The sequence below is a fragment of the Haliaeetus albicilla genome, chromosome 28 (genome assembly GCF_947461875.1).
Source record: "Haliaeetus albicilla chromosome 28, bHalAlb1.1, whole genome shotgun sequence".
Classification (NCBI taxonomy): domain Eukaryota; kingdom Metazoa; phylum Chordata; class Aves; order Accipitriformes; family Accipitridae; genus Haliaeetus; species Haliaeetus albicilla.
In genome coordinates, this window is record NC_091510.1 from 4,402,348 (window position 1) to 4,419,684 (window position 17,337).

The following is a 17,337-nucleotide window of genomic DNA, read 5'->3' on the forward strand; positions in this document are numbered from 1 at the left end:
ATCAGTTTATTAACAGAAACTTGTAAAGGATCAATTAATTTTTTTGACTTGACAGTGAAAACTGTCTTGGAAGTGTAGGAGTGATTTTTTCTGGTTGGTTGGTTAGTTGTTGTGTGGTGTGGTTTTGTTTGGTGTTTTTTTTTTAAATGCTGCAGTGAAAGTACGAGACAGTGTATGCAGTGCGGTTTCTTTTAATAGCTTATTGGGTATGCTTTATTACTACAGTCTAATGACAACTGATTAACTACGTTGCATATGGTGATACTGTCATTGATTCAACTTTTCTATCCAAAGGCTGCATTTTTGATTTTCCATGCAGTATGTAAGTATAAGGATTGTACTGTACTTTCTTGGGGAATTTGTTAGACTTCTCTGAGGAAAACAGTGTAACTATTAGAAGTAAGAGCAGCTACTTCTATTGTCTCCTGCAGGATTAATTTGGAAAAAGTAACTCTCTGTGCCTGAGCCAGCTTTGCCAAATGTAACGTGCACTAACACTTAACCAGTATATAATAGTTGCAAAGAGCTGGCATGCGGCAGCCTGGCGTTTCTGTCCCTGGCTCTGGTTACGTGGTCTTCAGCAAGACTTCATCTGATGTCAGGGGGCGAGTTATACAAACTGGGGAAGCCTTGGAGGGCAGAAAAAGGGTACTAGCAGGAGGAAGAATGATGGTTATCTACTGGTTTGTGGGCTCCCCTTCCCAGTCTGTCTCAGCTCCTTGGTTTTAATGTTATTTTAACAGCTTTTTAAAAGCATCGTCATACTCTCAGAGCCTTAAAGCATGAAGTTGTAGTGCGGCTCTGGTCTGCCCAGCTTCCCAGAGGTGGGAAGGCTGCAGGGAATCCCCCACCCCAGGAATCCCCCCCTGCCCTAGGGCCAGCTGCTGAGTTTCAGGCCAGTACCCCTCTGCCCCCAGCACCGTACCTTCCTTTTTTTTGTAGTTCCCAACAAATACAAAACTTTCACAGTGGCGGAAGTGGTTTGTAACACATGGTGCTGAGGCCAGTGGCTCTGCCTTGGAGCCTCGCAGGGCTGGAACGGCCGTGGTCCTCCTCAGCCAACGCCAGTCAGTGTCTTGCATGCTGTTCCTTGCGCGACCTTAGACCGCCACAAGCTGTGCTTGCTTTCTTTTAAACACTTTAAAATACACAAGTTAATCAAAATAACCTCCAAATGCATTTTATTCTAGATAAACCCTTACAAACACCAACATGTATTTGTCATTTGCACTTTTTTTTAACCATTCATTTTAAACAACAGGTTAACTTCTGTACAACAGGAATTACTTTACATGTTAGTAAGATCTGACTTTAAACTAGATGACTGCAAAATAATGCTCTGTAAGCTAGTGTTAGAAAATATACTGTTTGCCATAGTAGTTTGCCTGTAAACATGTGAAAATAAGTTAAAGAGAAGTTTGCTTTCATTTCGGAGAATGGTGTTAGAATTGTTGGGTTGCCGTCATACAGCTTTAGTCAGAGGTGGTTCTTTTTGTCCGTTTTAACAGTAACGGCGAATTGCAGATACGGAAGGTGTGCCAATGTTTTGTGTGCTGACCCAAACCTACCAAAAGAGCCACAATCACTTAATTATACTTCACATCACTTTGTGAGATCCACTCTATGGGTTACAAAGTCCCAGCATGACTTTAAATGGTTTACTAACAGAGTGACACTGTTTAGGAGGCTTGAATAAAAGGCAATAATCCTATTCCAGGCTGTAGACTAAGGCTACAGGGCCTGCTTCAACACATAATCTCTAGAAATCATTAAAGCTAGTGTAGCAAACAAGCAGTAGTACAAATACAGAATAGGACCGATTTTCATTTCCTCATCATATAAACACATACAGTGAAGTTCACAGGATCAGACCCACGCAAACAGATTATATTTTACAGCTTTCCAAGCAGAAACGTTGCGGGGGTACGGGGTGGTTTCTGCCTGTACAGAAGGTTACTGTTGAACAAAACTATCGCAGTTCATTCAAATGCACTGCCAGCAAACACCTGAAGTGGAACGGAACTGCTGAGATGTCTTACTGGAAAGAGTAATCTGCTCATGCCCTTCCTTTAATAGTAATTAAATTACTGTGCTTTTTTTTTTTTTTTAATTTATTTGATGTTGCTTTAAAATGTTAAGAATGATAAAAATCAAGCCCTTAAGTACAGGTATTCTAAGCTTAAGTGCTACTTAAGCCATAGTCCACTCCTTTAGGACAGAGGGCAAGATAGGTTAGGGTTGGGGGTGAGTTTTTTCCCAATCAAAATTAAACTTACCAAAATCTATTGTGCCAGGCAGAGAAGAGAACTGCTGAAAGTACTGCAACATTGTAGTGCAGTTTCCTGAACAAAGCCATACATTCCATCAAGTATAAAGTGTAAACTTAAGAGCAAGTGTAAGACTTTAAAAAAAAAAAAAAGCCATCACAGTATGGGTTGGTGGCTGCCCTCTTGGCTACGCAAGAGGTACAACTTGTGCAATCACATAGTAGGGAGGGGCCAGACCAGTAGGCAATGTTTGTGGTTTTGCTTTTTTTTTTTTTCACGTTAACAGGCGGCCTTGCTTCTACCAAAGCACGGTTAATGTTCGCCGGCACCAGCCGGCCGCATGCCAGGACACCGTGCCTGGTCCCGGCACAGCCCCGGCACAGGCTTTCTATACCAAACTTGGGCCGCCTCTGCCCTTCACAGCCCGTGGCACTGCCAAGGCAGGGGACAGCTCTTCCCTCTCCCGTGGGCCACTGCGCTACGCCGCTCGCCTCCCGTGGTGGATCCCTCTGGGAACGTGTGGAAACGTATCTCCGTCTCGTCAACACCTTACCTCAGCTCTAAGGGCAGGCAGCAGCCTTAGTTAAGTGTCTCCACGTGACCGAAGCAGAGCCCGGCGGCCACAAAATGTTTCAGCTCCGTAGCGGGGGACAGGACCGTGCTGGTGCGGTAGCAGAGCCGCGGCTGCTCCTCCGTGGCTGTGCACAGTAGCCACTGTGCCAGCCTCGTCTCAGCAGCGTGGCCACACACCTGCTTTCCAGCTGGGCTAACTTTAGCCATCAATGCAAATGTAATGGACAGCCGCCTTTTAAAACCGCCAAGCCTCAAAAAAACACCCCAGCAGCACTAAGGCAGTTAGTTACCCCCTCCCCACCCCCAACCCTAGCTAGCACGCTTGTATCAATTTCTCAGACACAGCCAGAGGTTACATACACCAGCCCTCCTGTTCTTACATATTAAACTAATCCTTTGTGTGGACAACCTGAAAAAAAACAACCCCAAAACGCTGGCTTTAGATCTGTGAGGCCCCTGTATACCCATGGCAAGACTGGCCAGGACTGTCAGCACTGATGCATCGGGGCCGATCGTGCGCCGGAGTCCAGGTTTGGGCACCAAAGTGCGGCCATCGCCAGCTGCTTCATCAAATCACAACGGTGTTCCGATGCGGTGCAGCTGCATGGAGGTTTCACACATGAAGCTGCTCACAAGTGTTTCACAGCTTATTTAAGGATGGAAAGGTAGAAATGTAAACACAGACTGATGCCAGCCTAGCGCCTTTCTCCAAAAGCCTCCCCGCTCCACCCCGCTCAGTGGTTGGCTTCACTTTGCAGGTGGAATTTCTAACCTCAGGAAGGTAAGTAAGTCAAGTCCTGCCATGGGGCATTTGGCCTTCAAACCTCAGACCCACTTTTTCTGCTAAACGCACTTGTCCTAAGTGTCACTTTGGTGCTGGTTTGTTTTTTTTTTCTTTTCCCGAACAGGAACCAGTGTATATTTGTCTGGAAGGAAGGAAACTGCAGCTGACCCGTATTCTGAAGCCGGAGCTCATCCTCACAGTTTGCCAAGGCTGCTGAAAGGATGTGGCAAAACATCAGCTTTCTCTCTTAAAAAAAAAAAGAGCTAAGCAACTTACAAGTTCACATGGGCAACTCTGACCTTGCAATGTGGTTTGCACATCTCCTGCAATCTTGTTTTTAAGTAAGCAGAAAGCTTACTTTTAGGCAGTATTGTTGAACCAAAAGGTACATGTGTTCAAGTACCTAAAAATGCTGGCCCAGCCAACACTAGACTCACTTTCGCTTTCACATGCCCACGTTTGAATATCTACCCCTGCCCGTACTTCATTCCCAAATGTAGATATTACTTGGAATGGTCAGAGTGGAGAAGAGTGTCCAAATGTTTCAAACCCTGTACATATAGTCAGTCAAAACAGTTTGGGGAGCAGCAGCGCTTATTTAAAATCCCCCACAGTGACGCTGTGAGTCAGTGCTCTGCTCAAAGCCATTTGCATTTTTTCTTTTCATCAAATAGCACTTTTACTTGCTGGAGCTGTTTCTGGACTTCTTCAAACCCCCGTTCTCGTTCAAGTTTGCTGACAATCTGTTAACAATTAGCAAAAAAGAGAATAATTTTTTTAGTGCTTATTTTACTTGCTGTTTTTAAAGCCTGCTTTTCTGCATTCCAACAACTAGTGGCAGAAAAATCCATCTGAATGCCTGCCTATATGTAAACATTCTATTCTGACTTGAACACTTTATTTTGGTAGTTTTCCTTTCAAGTCATTGTGATTACAGGATTTGCAACACTTCCACAAAAGAATGACACAGCCAAGCAAGAATACCAAAACAAATCCAACACATGCTCATCTCTTGATGTACAAGGCAAGGCCAGTGCTCCAGTTTTACCCGAGAGCAGATTTGCAAATGGTATTTTATTTCTCTTCCTCTGCCCTATAAACTGAGGGCAATAAACTGCTTCTCTTCCTCTAACTGGCCCACTTGGCACGGGCCCAGGTGATAGGAAGGAGCACTACTGCTGTCTGAAAACTCTTTGCTGGCAACTCTACAAAGTGACTGAGGTCTCAGCAAACAATGAATGAGGTTTAGCTGCTCCCAGTCAAAAGCCAGAGAGGGAAGAGCAGAGGGAGGGTTTTCTTCTAAGGATGGGGTAAGTTTAGCCAGTACTAGCTTCAAAAACGCAAAAATGGGCCCTAAGATTAGAAAGTGTTCTGAAGTCTCCTCTGTCAACAATTCTAATGAGCTTAATAAAGTGTAGTGCCATTCTGAGCATCATCCCAAGCTTTTTTAAGAGGCAAAGATTTGATGCCATCCCAGATAATTTGAGATATTAGAGACCAGAAGTGGTAAGCTAGCTAACGGGCGACTGAGAGCTGGATGATTACAGCAAGTGCTGATGCTGTGCTGCTGGGGATGAAAGAGAGAAAGGTCTGGTTGCTGGGAGACCCAGACAACCTGCTGCAAGCGGTAAGGAGGCCTTCAGGCAACACCCCCCCAGCTGGCTCTTATCTGCGTCCCTGTGCAGGCACACGCAGCCTCTGTCAAGGATGCTGCCGAGCAAAATGGAGTGGAGAATCCTATCATGCAAAGCGGAGGGCAGGGATTTTCTTACAAAGCAGCTTAGAGGTAGCCTGTGACTAAGTGCTTGCAGTTGAGAAAAGATTTCTTTTGTTAGCAATAGCAGGGACTGGAAGCTATAGCTTCTTTTCTTTAAGAGAAAGACTATTAGAGCAGAGCGTAAGAGGGCTGTGATGGGAAAGGGGCAGAGACCTCTTGCTGTAAGGCTGAGTGTGCCCCGTTGAGGTGTTTGTACTGACTGTTAAATCGAAAGGCCTGGTGCTACAGTCTAATCTGATTTCTGAATTGGGAGGGAAATGGAGCGCATGCACCGGAGTTGTGACAGGCATTAGCAGATACTCTGCACACACAGTAAAACAAGAAGTCTAGACTAGATAGGAACTCTTTCGAAACTGCACGGAAGATTTTGTTGCTACTGTCCCTGTGAATCAGAGTGGTGACAGTACAGGTGCATTTACAGACCTTTGGCCTGTGACCCCTCTGAGAGGTGGGGGCTCCAGCCGCCTCGGGGGCCGCACTGCTCTGGTCCCCCCAAGCTCAGCGGGAGGAGCAGCTGCGGCTCCGACACCGAGGGGCTGTCTCTGGAGTGGAATCCAGTAAGTCACACACCAGGCCAGCCCCTGGTTACTTTGTCGAGCCCAACTTTCCAGCCTGAGGCAGCAAGTTAACATTAAGGGGTTAAGCAGGAATAGCAGACATGCTTACCTCATCATAATATTTCACTACGTATTTGTAGATTTCAATCAAGGCCACTTTCTCATTAAATTCATTTTCATGTTTCTAAAACAGAAAACAGTTCTGGTCAGATAGTTCTCCTTTTTAAAAAACTTAACATAAAAGCAAATGAAGTTGCTGCTTCTCAACCATACCTTAGATTCCTGAGTTAGAAATTCTTCAACCTCTGAAGTGGTCAGTGGAGGCAGATCCCTGATGGCTTTATAGTACGCTTTCACCTCCTTCTTGTAGAGCGGAATGTCCTTAGCATAGAGAAGTTTATTTGTTGGTGCTTCCTTAAAAGAAAACATTTGAAGCCTTGTCAATTTTCACAGCACAGATTTCCTAAGGTTCCACCTCCACATAGTTAATTGCATCTAATTGTGTCTGTTCTCTGTGTGACTCATTTCTCTTTGCGGTGATTATATGCAAGGAATCAAGGTTATGAAATAAAGATGAAGAACAGACGCAGGACCTCAGTAACAGTGCATTGTGTTTCATGACAGTTGCCATATTATTATTTCTACTGGTATCAGGAGTGATGAACATTTGTCCCTTAGATGTAGTTTTCTTTCTTCCTTCCTCCTCACCCCTCCCGGGACCTGAAAGATTGTGAAAGCTGAACCAAAGGGCTTGAGGCCGATACCCTATTTAACGTACAGGATACAGCAGTGCTGTGGAAAGTTCCCCTAGGGTAACATGCCAGAGAGCCTTCCTAGATCCTGTCCTGGCAGAGGTTCCCCTGAAACTCTTTGGTCCCTACTACTCCTTTCGCTCGGGGGTTCGAGGGCATGGAGAGCTGACTGCCAGGCATGCACAGCCAAAGGGATTTATTCTTTTCCCCGGGGCTTCAACAACCCAGGTCAGCACTGACCTACCAGGCAGCGTGAGGCTCATCCGAGAATGTAAATGCTTATGTTTGTGGTAGGAGCCAAAGCCCCACCTGGAAACTGTGTTTTCAGAATGTAAAAGTGGGGGCTGGTAGTTTCCTGTCACTGCTCTAGTTTAAATTCTGGGGAATAAATGACACAACCATGTGATATCTTGTCACTACTGTTTCCACTGTGTGATGAAATAATTTAAATGTTTGTTTTCTAAGTGGCTAAAGAATGTTTTAGGATAAAATGCTAAAAATCTGAAAGTAAATACATTATAGTACTAAAAGGCCACAAGATGTTTACTGCATTGCAAACCTTTATCAGGTTTCAGCATCCCTTTTCACATGGCTAATGGGAGCTGTTGTATCAACAGTACTTCACATCGGATGTTAAGCACAGAAACCTAAGAGACCATTTGCAGTTTTTCCATCAAGTGATGTGATTAGTTTTAATTCATGGCACTTCACTCCTAAAATAAGTTAAATAAGCACATTATTTGTTATCTACGTTTAACAGATAAGCAGTTGGTTCAGAGCACATAGGAAATTAGTCCATTTTTATATGAGTTTTTTTTAGGCTAAAAAATCTCTAGCCTGTTTTTCCTGGTAGTATGAACCTGAACAAATGCTTTCTGCTTTGGTCCAAAGAAAAGGAAAATATCCTTGGGAAAAACGAAGCATTCCTGATCCCCAGAGTTCTGGACACTGTACTAAAGAGCTTTTGAATGTAAGATTTCTGGACTCATTGCTCCAGCAAATAATTTTGCATATAAAAACAGACCAGCTCATAGATGTGAAAGGAACTGTTTCAAACTTCAGAGCTCTTTCAAGTGTTCTTATATCTCCCAGGAGCTTACTGTGTGTTTTCTGCATATTGGTGTGTGGCAGACAAAATTTGGACTACTTATCAAATAACGTTAATACTTTTAAGACCGGTGTTTAAAAATTCTTTAAAACTTCCTTAAAATCTTACCATTTCCACCCTCTTCCACAAATTCTATAAACACATTTTGCAGAAACTAACTGCAGAGAAGACAAGCAGCAGTTAACTATCAATATGGCATTCTAGTAGCTGTATCTGACTACTCCAGTGAATTCTTCAGTCACATGAGATGGAGCAACAAGGAATGGAAACCCAGCTTAATTACACCACTGATAGTTTGGCCCCTAATGTCATCAGATCCAGGACTTCATCCCCTAAATCATTATACAGTTGCAAAAGACATTGCTTGAGAAGTTAGCAAAAGACTGGAAGGGCAGCATTACCTTCCCCAGTGTCTGTTCTGCTAGAGAAAAGGCATCCATGAAAGCTTGTGCGATTACAGACAAACAGCCATCTATATGTGAAGTCTTCTTAATATCAAAGACAAATTGTGGATTCTTCAGTATGTTCACCCAGAAGCGAAGAGGAAGACTAGAGAGAGAAAGAACAAGCATCTTTAAAATTAACTACTCAGGTAGCACAAATGCTTTAAAATGGCAGTTTAATTGCACTGCACTCATGGAAAGAAGCACGTTTCTGGGCTGCTTATTCACGTAAAAAACGGATCAGGGAACAAAGACTACAGAGCAAACACATCAGTTAGTCACCCTTCCCTCTTCAAATAATGCTCTCAACCTGCAGGTACTTCTTTCTGAGTGTGAAGTCAGTGTGCAGACTTTGAAGTCCTGGAAGCTATGGTGGTTTGTATCAGTATCCAATCAATATGCTAAAATTACTAGGATCCACAAAGCCAAACCACATCTTCACCCAGACATGCCAAAATCTTATTCTTCTGATCACAGGTGACTTGTTCCATCTTTGCAACATTACATTTTCAGAGAGTGCATGCACTCCTGCGCATATCATATAGGCATACCTGTTGGTTTTCCATATATGGACCACATCAGGGTCAGTAATTTTTTTGCTCTCAGCCTGGGCATCCAGAAAGTCAAAAAAGTACTTGATGGCAACGGGTGCTTTATTGTTGGGTAAACTCCAAATGCTCCTAAAGAGCTTTTCAACAACTGAATGAATTGCAACCTGAAAAGTAAGAAAATGAATAGTGCTACTATTACACAAGAGAAGAGTAGGATTTCTTGTCTCAGAGAGCTGAGCTTGCCGCAAGGCAACCACACACAGAAATTACAATACGCTTGTGGTAAACATCTAGGCCATAGGTTATTGGCAAACAAGACAGTCAATAACAAAAATGAAACTACAAATACACCATAATGAGCTGCTTTCAAATGTCACACATCCTATCACTTCAGGAGAATTGTGGTGAACTTTGTGATAAATCGTAGGTGGAAGGAATCGCTCGTTCCAACAAAGACAACATCAACTGTTTGGATACTGTTGGCACCCTTGGTAAAGGCATTTCGAACTTGTGACTGGAAGAGGGAGGTGAGCAAAAGGAGTTTAACCAGTTTTCTAGGGCACTGGTCTTTGTGGTGCCATCTGCGACACATGTTGAACACATGTGCTCATCAACACTTCACAGTCAAGTGACTGTGGCGCTCGATCTAATTCTAGGATAACAGCTTTGGGTGGCATACAAAGACACTAGTATTAGAGAGAAGAACTGAAACTGGGTATTTCTGATCCAGAAGTGAAGCTATTTGGCTCACAAAAGCAAGGACTTAGTTACTGATGGACTCACTGACATCAGCACAGAGTATTCATAAGTAGAGGCAAACAAAGCAAAACGCTGTTCTGCGTTTTTTTTCTTCACATCTGTTCTGAAGCTCAGTTCAGCCCAATCTTCTCTCAACGAGAAGGATTTAAGTGCATCCCAGGGCCTCGATGCGCTACTGGCCAGTTCATTTCACGTGGTGAACGCTGCAGTTGTGTCTGTGTGCGTGTATGGGTGAGGGAGACATGGTTCGATGCAATTTCCTTTAGTGCACGGCATATCATGGGTGGAATTCCACAGTGAAGGATATCATAGCACCGTTGTTCAGACCACTATCCTACTTCGGAGAAAGAGATGATTAATTTAAAGCCCTTTAAAAGGACTGTTTCTTAGAGCCTGATCTTTTCTTTTGTACTTCAGTCTTCCACCATAAGATATTACTGGTTTACTCCAGCAATTCCTAAGGGCTTATTTTAGTTTCCACAGCTAATGAGAAATGACCAGTCTTCACTCTCACTTTGGGTAGTGTCCCAAATTACTTCAGATGCTATCAACAATCTAATTAAATAATGATTGATAGATTTTTAAATGCAAGAAGCCCACAATCATCATCCCTTCAGGGCTCTTGTATCGCACAGCTCTCAGTGTTGTGCACTGATTAATATTTTAAGTATTATGCTGTTGCAAAGAGTTTTTATAACCCTTTTGAGTAAGTCAGAAACAAGATGACATTACTGGAGGGAGTGAGCAGGGCTTATTCCTAAGGAATGCACATTGTATAAATAAGGTAATTGTATTATAAATCCTAAGGACCTTGTTTTTAAAATTTATGTAGTTATTTTGTATGCTTAATTTGAGACCCTAAAAGATTATTTCATTTCATGGGCAGCATGTTGTGAAACTCAGGCCTTGAAAGTTGTCTCTAAGCTGGGCAAACTGTAGTAGAGGGTGAGGAGTTTGTTGACTGAAAGCTGTCTCTCCAAGAGGAATCGTTCTAGCTCTATGGGACTCAGTGGCAAAACTCATTTTCTGTAAGCTCAGTAACTACCTTTTTTCTTTAACCTGAGAAAAAAGGTTGTGCTTACTGAGGAGATAGAGAGGGCAAGTAATAGACAATTTTAGAACTCTAGCATTAGAACACGCGAAATGTATCTATCACTGCAAATGGTTATAATCCATAGTTAGCACAGTCATTTTTGTAGGCTACCTTTTTATTTAACATTTGATATACATGCAGGAAGTCTGCGTAATTTCTGCTTTAATTTCTATTTCTGTTGTGCCAAACTAGCCAAGCCTAACATCAGCCCTCCCCCAAAATAAGGCTTTACAGTTTACCTTTGTTGACAGAAGCTTTGTCAGATACATTTCTTTCACTTTGAATTTTTGCTTTCCTTTGTGACCTGTTCCTTTCACATCTTTGTTTGCTTCAGAGTCTGGTAAAATCTGTTGTGAAGAGATTAGAGAGATTACGCAGATACAAATACAGCTTAGCATTAAATCTACCACTTAACAGTGTAATGACTGAACTCACCAAATGACAGTGTTCATCGGAGTACTCCACATCTAAATACCAGAAAGCAGAGAGCAAACAGGCATTAATGAAACACACAGCTACAAGCTTGTGAATTCTGCTGGGCTCTGGGCAGGGTGCATGCCAGGATGCCGAGCAAGCAGGCTGGGTGTCATGCTTTCCTGCCTGCAGCGTGGGGGAAGCCTCTAAGAAATGCACAGGTCCTGGTTCACCTCCCCAGTGCCAACCTGTAGCTCAGACCACTAAGCTAGGGCATCATCATCTGCTGCTGGGGTAAGCTGGTAGCAAATCGCAGCTCCTCTGAAAGGAGGACAACAGACAGCAGATGAGACGATGGCATTGGTTTAGTCTGTAAGAGCACTCAGTGCAGGCTGGCTGAGGTCAGGCTTGAAAGCAACGGCTGAGAACAGACAACCCTGGTCTTGCTGAGGGAGAGAGCAATGCCATCCCAGGGACTTGCACCTCAGGGACACATCTCTCCTAACTTTAGATGTCCACTTTGATGGGGAGGTGAATCACAGGCTAGGAGCGTCTGTTTCTGCCCAGGGGCTGCAGAAAGTCCACCTTCCCCAAGCCACCAGCTGGGCTGGAGCAACCTACATCACAGGGGTAGGTGAGATGAACTGACCCCTTCTAAGCACCCTTTAACTCTTGACCTGCTGTTGAGACAGCCGAGTCAAAGTTTTCAGAAACACTGTCAAGAGAATAAGGAAAATTCCAAAACTGTGGTTTTGTGTTATGCCAGGGCATGCTCCCTGTGTTGGTCTCACCAGTCAGCACTTTGTGTCACCTGGGCTTCCCTGCCCTGCTTTCCTGCCTGTGAGTCTGTATCTTTAAGCATTCATTTGCTGAGGACTCTAAGTCCTTCTGTCCTTCTTTCCTTTGTCTTCCTCCCTCCTCCTAGGCCCACTGTACCTGCCAGAGGCCCAGAGCCAGGGTAACATGGCTCTTCATTTGGCCCAGCTATATCAAAGTGCCAAGTTTTCTGACCTCCTATTGACCAAGATACAACCTGTCATAACTCAGCTCTCTGCATTCCCAGCCCATTCTCCACGAAAGATTAAATAGGTTGCAGTCCCTTTGTTACCTGATCGGGTATTTGCCTTCTTTTTAAAGACTTTTATGGTTGCTCCATTTGAAATCTGAAAGCAAAAACAAACATATGCTGAAACAAAAGTGTCTACAATTCACGAAACCCTCAGTTTCATTTCCTCTGTCCTTAAGTCCGTGGCAGCGCAGGAGCTTGCCAGCCCGCTTTGTTCCCACCATGGTGTGCACAGCTCTCAGCAGGCAGCCAGGGCCAGGCTTTCAGGCATGGGCAGCAGTTGCAGTTTATTAGCCTTACCTGGCAAGGTGGGAAGGCAGTTCTTCCGACAAACTGGCCTTTCAGACTTTTCCCTTTCTTTGGTTTTTCTGGTTCGGCCCCTATTTGGCCATTTTTGTTTTCATGTACTGCTTTGTGCTGCTTCTTAACCTAAACGATTCTACGATTCTATAATTCTTGCACCCACCTTTCTACAGATTGCCCAGGTTGAATTCTCTGGCTCCAGTGCAATAGGATCTTATGGGAAGGTGAGGCAGGGAGGAGAACACAAGAATGATTTCTCTTCAGCCCCCTTTCTTCCAGCTCAGTCCAGTTCCCCCATGCCTTACGGTGGGGCCATGTTGAGGGTCTAGCCTGGTGCTCCCAAGAACTATTTTCAAACTGAGCAAAATATTTACACCCCGTGGACTGTAAGGTCAAGATCTGTATCTAGCTACCTTGGGATTTCTAGTAAAAATCTACCCCCTTCCTTCCCTGAATTTATAGGGCTGCCAGGATGGTAACTATTATCTTTAAAAGAAACTGGCAGGTCATGCTTTTATTGTCAAAGAGTAACTCAAAAACGGTTCCCACTGAGAACTACACCACTGCTCTGCTGTCAAATGTTGGGTCTTGCCAAGTGCTAGTGTACTTCCCTCTATAATTACAAAAACAACTGGCCAGTTCTAGGAAGGGATCTTTGCCAAAATAATTTAAGTGTTTTTTAAACCTTGGCAGCCAGCCTTGTGTGAGAAACCAGTTTAAACATTAAGATACTCTATCAAAAGCTGTGTCTTGTGCCAAAGAAATCTGCACTTACACTTGCTCCTGGAAAGTAAATGCAATCTATTTTATAAGTATGATTTTTTGCAGTGTTTCCATTTATCATACAGTGTTTCAGAGCTCTTTCAGATAACACAGAGCACTTTAAAATGACACTGCAAGTAGGAATATGCTCTAAGGCTAGCTTGTGAGGTGACACAAACACCTAGAGAGTCCTCCTACTTGGCCCTGAAGATAGGTAAACAGGAACAGGGCTACCCAGCAGCTTACCCCCTCCCAGAGCGGTGTGGGCAAAACACTGCTTCAACTCCCTCTCCAAGAAGCAAGAGAGCAGCTCAATGCTGAAGTGTGTTGGCTCCTGTCCTGAGGGAGATGGGCAGAGCTTGGAGGAAGAACCGTGCTTCCCTCCAGGAACCAGAGGCGTTGGTGCAGTGCAGCCATGATCCAAGCCCCTACTTCAGGTTTTATTTCTGGTACAAATGATGCTTTTAGTGGAAAAAAAAAAAGTGGAATATGCTTTCCCTTTATCATTACTGCAGCAGACATACTTGCTGTTTCTTTCAGTGTGATCCAATTAAAAAAAAAAGCAAGCCCTTATTTTTGTGTCCTGCTGCCTAAATAAATTTTCACGGTGGGCTGCTCCCATGGGCACCTCAAAACACCTTTGTCAGCTACGTTACTGAGGGGGACAAACAGGGACAGGGGAGATCTGTTCAGATCCACACAACATGGAGTACAGCTACTTTGCAAAACAGAAGATGGAATAGTGTGGCTCTATACCTCTTCCTTGTTCTCTGGGCTCCCTGTCCTCCCTATAATCCAGTTCTTGTCAGTGAGCTCTCTGGATCACGCATTCAAATTCGCTCTCTGGGACTGTGCCTGCTCCTGGAATGCGCGATGCTGCTACAGGTTGAGAAATTGGAGATCTGTGACTGGAGAGCAGATCTGAAAGCGGTTCTCCAGCTCTCTTCTTGCATGGGAAATAGGACATCATGATGTCATAGGACATCATCCATAGGACAGCAACTTTCTTGTCAAGGCTTATGGTTATTCTCATGCAAACCATAGTGCAGACCTCATAAATAATCAGATCAGTAACCCTACTAGGAGCAAAAAATTAAGAGCAAAAGGAGCACAAAGTCAGAGACACATGAAAGTCTAGTAAGAGTACAGTGAATTTTTTTCCCTTCAGAAACACCACACAAAAACTCAAACATCCCCTACTTGTGCATTTTAAAAATCAGTGTAGAAACTAATGTCTGCTTTTTCAAAAGTCCCTGGTGATTCTGGGACCTTTACACCACAACCCTCAAGCTCCAGTATCTTAAAAAGATTTGATAGTACTTCCCAGTTTCAAAAATCTGGTTATTTTCTAGCATTTAAGCCTGGCAAACAAAAAGAAAAATTCAGGCTTGCCACAAAACTCTAGGCATTATTGAAATGTACATTAGAATTCCTCAGGCAATGTTACTACTCTCACACTGTGTATGCAGTGTTCCTTTTTCTTGCTAACTAGACACCTTCACAATCCTTTTTGCATTAATATGCATACAAGAAAATAAACTAGATATGCTAATGCCTGACACTCGCCACTAAGCCACTGCCTAAAACGCCACTAAGCTTCTGCCTAAAATGTACATTATTTTGTCAGTGTCAGAAAAAGTGAACTAAAATATCTAGCAGAGATACCCAGCACGATTTCCATAAGGCAGCTGCTAAGCTATAATTAGTGTAGTTACAGCTTTGCAAAAACAACTGAACCTCCAACCTAACTTGCATCTGCCTGTAGAAACCTCAGACAAAAACAAGAGCTGGGACAAAGATACCAGAGATGACAATGACCAACTGGAGCAGACTCATCTGCCATGAGGTATGGCACCCATGAGCTCAGGAAGTGCAAAAAGCTGCCAGTTAAAATCAGGGAGCACTTGCAATAGCTGCCTGTGGTAAGAAGGGTGGGTATTATCGCATTAGACAGAAGTTCAAACATCTGATCAGATTCAAATCTACGTTGACCTTTGCTGCATAGATTCTGACTGCAACACTGCAATGTCCTAATTTGTACAAAATCTTTACAAGTGGAGTGGAGGAAGTCCCATGTTAATCTATACACAAAACTCAAGAGAGGCACAGGAAAAGCTGTATTTAAGACACTGGATGGTGACTCAGGACATCTGGGTTCACTGCTGCCTCCCCAGGAGGTACGGAGAGCAACAAACGCCTACAGAAATCTGTAAAGTGAATCCAAATGAGCTTGCTCCAGACCTGAGCAGCCTTGTGCTCTGCCCAAGCTACAAACAGTCCTGCTAGTCGTCTTTGTTCCTCTCTGTGGATGGCACTGTATTTGCTCATGCAGACAGCAATGTTCAGGGCTGGCTCAGGTTTCTCAGCACCATACTGCATTGCATGACACCGACCTACACTCATCAGCAAAACTTCTAAATAAATAAAAACTGATTATCATGTTAAGAGCCAGGCTTTCAAATTCAACAACGAGGCACAAAGAAAGCTCACCAAAAGCACTCAGCATACTAACCTCATTTCCAAAATCTACCTGTAAGCATCAAAATGTGAGCTACCATATCACCCGAGGCCAATCATCTGTTGCACATTTTACCCCAGCCCCTCAGCCTCTGACTAGTGCCAGTAGAAACTCCTTAGACAGGCAATGCTGCTTGCTATCTTTTGCAATGTGCTACACCCAGAAGGGCTCTGCCACCAGTTGCAGCCTTGTGTGTTGTTGCAATGATGGACAGATTATTGCAGCATTGAAAATGACAGGTGCAATTGGAAATGGAGGGGAAAACTTGTGGTACAAGTGGTGACAGTAGGTGGAAGCAAAAACAGAGAGAAAAAGGGAAGACGACTGACACGGGAGGTCTCAAAAGAAGAGCAAGCAAATGCATCAGTCCTTTTTTATTCTGACTCCCAATGAGCTTTCATAAGTATCACTACCACCTGTTCAGATAATCAAAATATGAGGTGGGAAGAGGTAAACAATTGCTCATGGTGCAACAAAACCTCAGCAGCAGAAACTAGAAAAGACTCAAGGCAATGTTCACAGCTGGAAATCAGGTGTTGCTTTAACTGAAATGCTCAACAGAAGTAACAGTTTACCTGGTATGCTTGAACCAAGCAACCCTGCAACAAGCAAACCTCTGAAAAGTAACAGAAAACACATGACTCATTGGCAAGAAAGTTGTGTGTCACACATTTTCCTTCTGTTGACGATGCTCAGCTATCTCTTCAAGATTTTGATCAATCAAGATAATTCTATGCAGACAGCATTTGGGAGTTGGGGAGAAACTGCTTCTCGATTCATTGGTATGGCTTCCGTGCTTACCTCGTAATGACCGATGGTATTTAGCTTCCTTATCCCATCCTCCATCACCTCTGAGGAACCATCAATATCTAACAATTCTCTTTGCTGCTCCTCAGACACAAGTTCTGCAGTATGACAGCAAGAGAAAACAATTACATCCCAATGGCATTCTCACTGTACAGATGTTTGTAAAGAAAAACAACACCTGATTATTTTTGGACCAGTGGCTCCCAACTGAGCTGTTTCTCTGTCCTTGTGCTAGGTCACATAAGAGTGGTTTTGCACTCCCACACTACAGATTCCTTATCTGGGGTGACAGCCTGGGTGGCTTCCATTACTGCAGGCTATTGGTGCCTCACTCTGTGTTGGTCAAAGCAGAATTTTTGGAGGTGCTTTCACCTAATCTAGCTAGTTACACAAGCGTGGCCTGATGTTACGGGCACGCTGGGACTTGAAGAAAGGTTTCACAAGCTGTACAAGATTCACATAGTATTTAAGGGTGGTCAGGTACTGGTGGTGGATATAAACATCAGATATGAATGTAAATTATCATCACTTGCCAACATAGCATCTGAGAAGGTGAGGAAATATCAACACCTTAGGGAGCAAGTCCAGGAGGTGACAAATGCCAACAATGTAGTTTGTTAGATTTCCTACTGGAGCATGTGGGAAGTGGTATGGTGGCAACTACTGACTTTTATCTGACCTTGGGCTCTTGAAAACCCAACAAGGAAAGGCAGCTCAACTCATCTGCTGGAGCGGCTTTACTTACATCTATAGATACTGTATGTATCTTTGTGAGTCATATGTGAACTATTATATGAACCTAA

At 43.6% G+C, this 17,337-nt stretch overlaps 1 protein-coding gene across 1 annotated transcript in view; it reads right to left on the bottom strand.

Annotated features, from left to right (window-relative positions):
* Positions 1 to 1,164: 1,164 nt before the first annotated feature.
* PLXNC1 (plexin C1) overlaps positions 1,165 to 17,337 on the bottom strand; it is a 71,904-nt gene continuing 55,731 nt past the window's right edge. The window contains exons 23-31 of the mRNA XM_069773724.1: positions 16,529 to 16,632; positions 12,187 to 12,241; positions 11,100 to 11,131; positions 10,904 to 11,011; positions 8,813 to 8,976; positions 8,220 to 8,367; positions 6,232 to 6,372; positions 6,068 to 6,142; positions 1,165 to 4,367 (exon numbers count right to left, since the gene is read on the bottom strand). Coding sequence (XP_069629825.1) covers positions 4,263 to 4,367; positions 6,068 to 6,142; positions 6,232 to 6,372; positions 8,220 to 8,367; positions 8,813 to 8,976; positions 10,904 to 11,011; positions 11,100 to 11,131; positions 12,187 to 12,241; positions 16,529 to 16,632 — 932 coding nt within the window. The 3' untranslated portion in view covers positions 1,165 to 4,262. The remainder of the gene's footprint in view (positions 4,368 to 6,067; positions 6,143 to 6,231; positions 6,373 to 8,219; positions 8,368 to 8,812; positions 8,977 to 10,903; positions 11,012 to 11,099; positions 11,132 to 12,186; positions 12,242 to 16,528; positions 16,633 to 17,337) is intronic.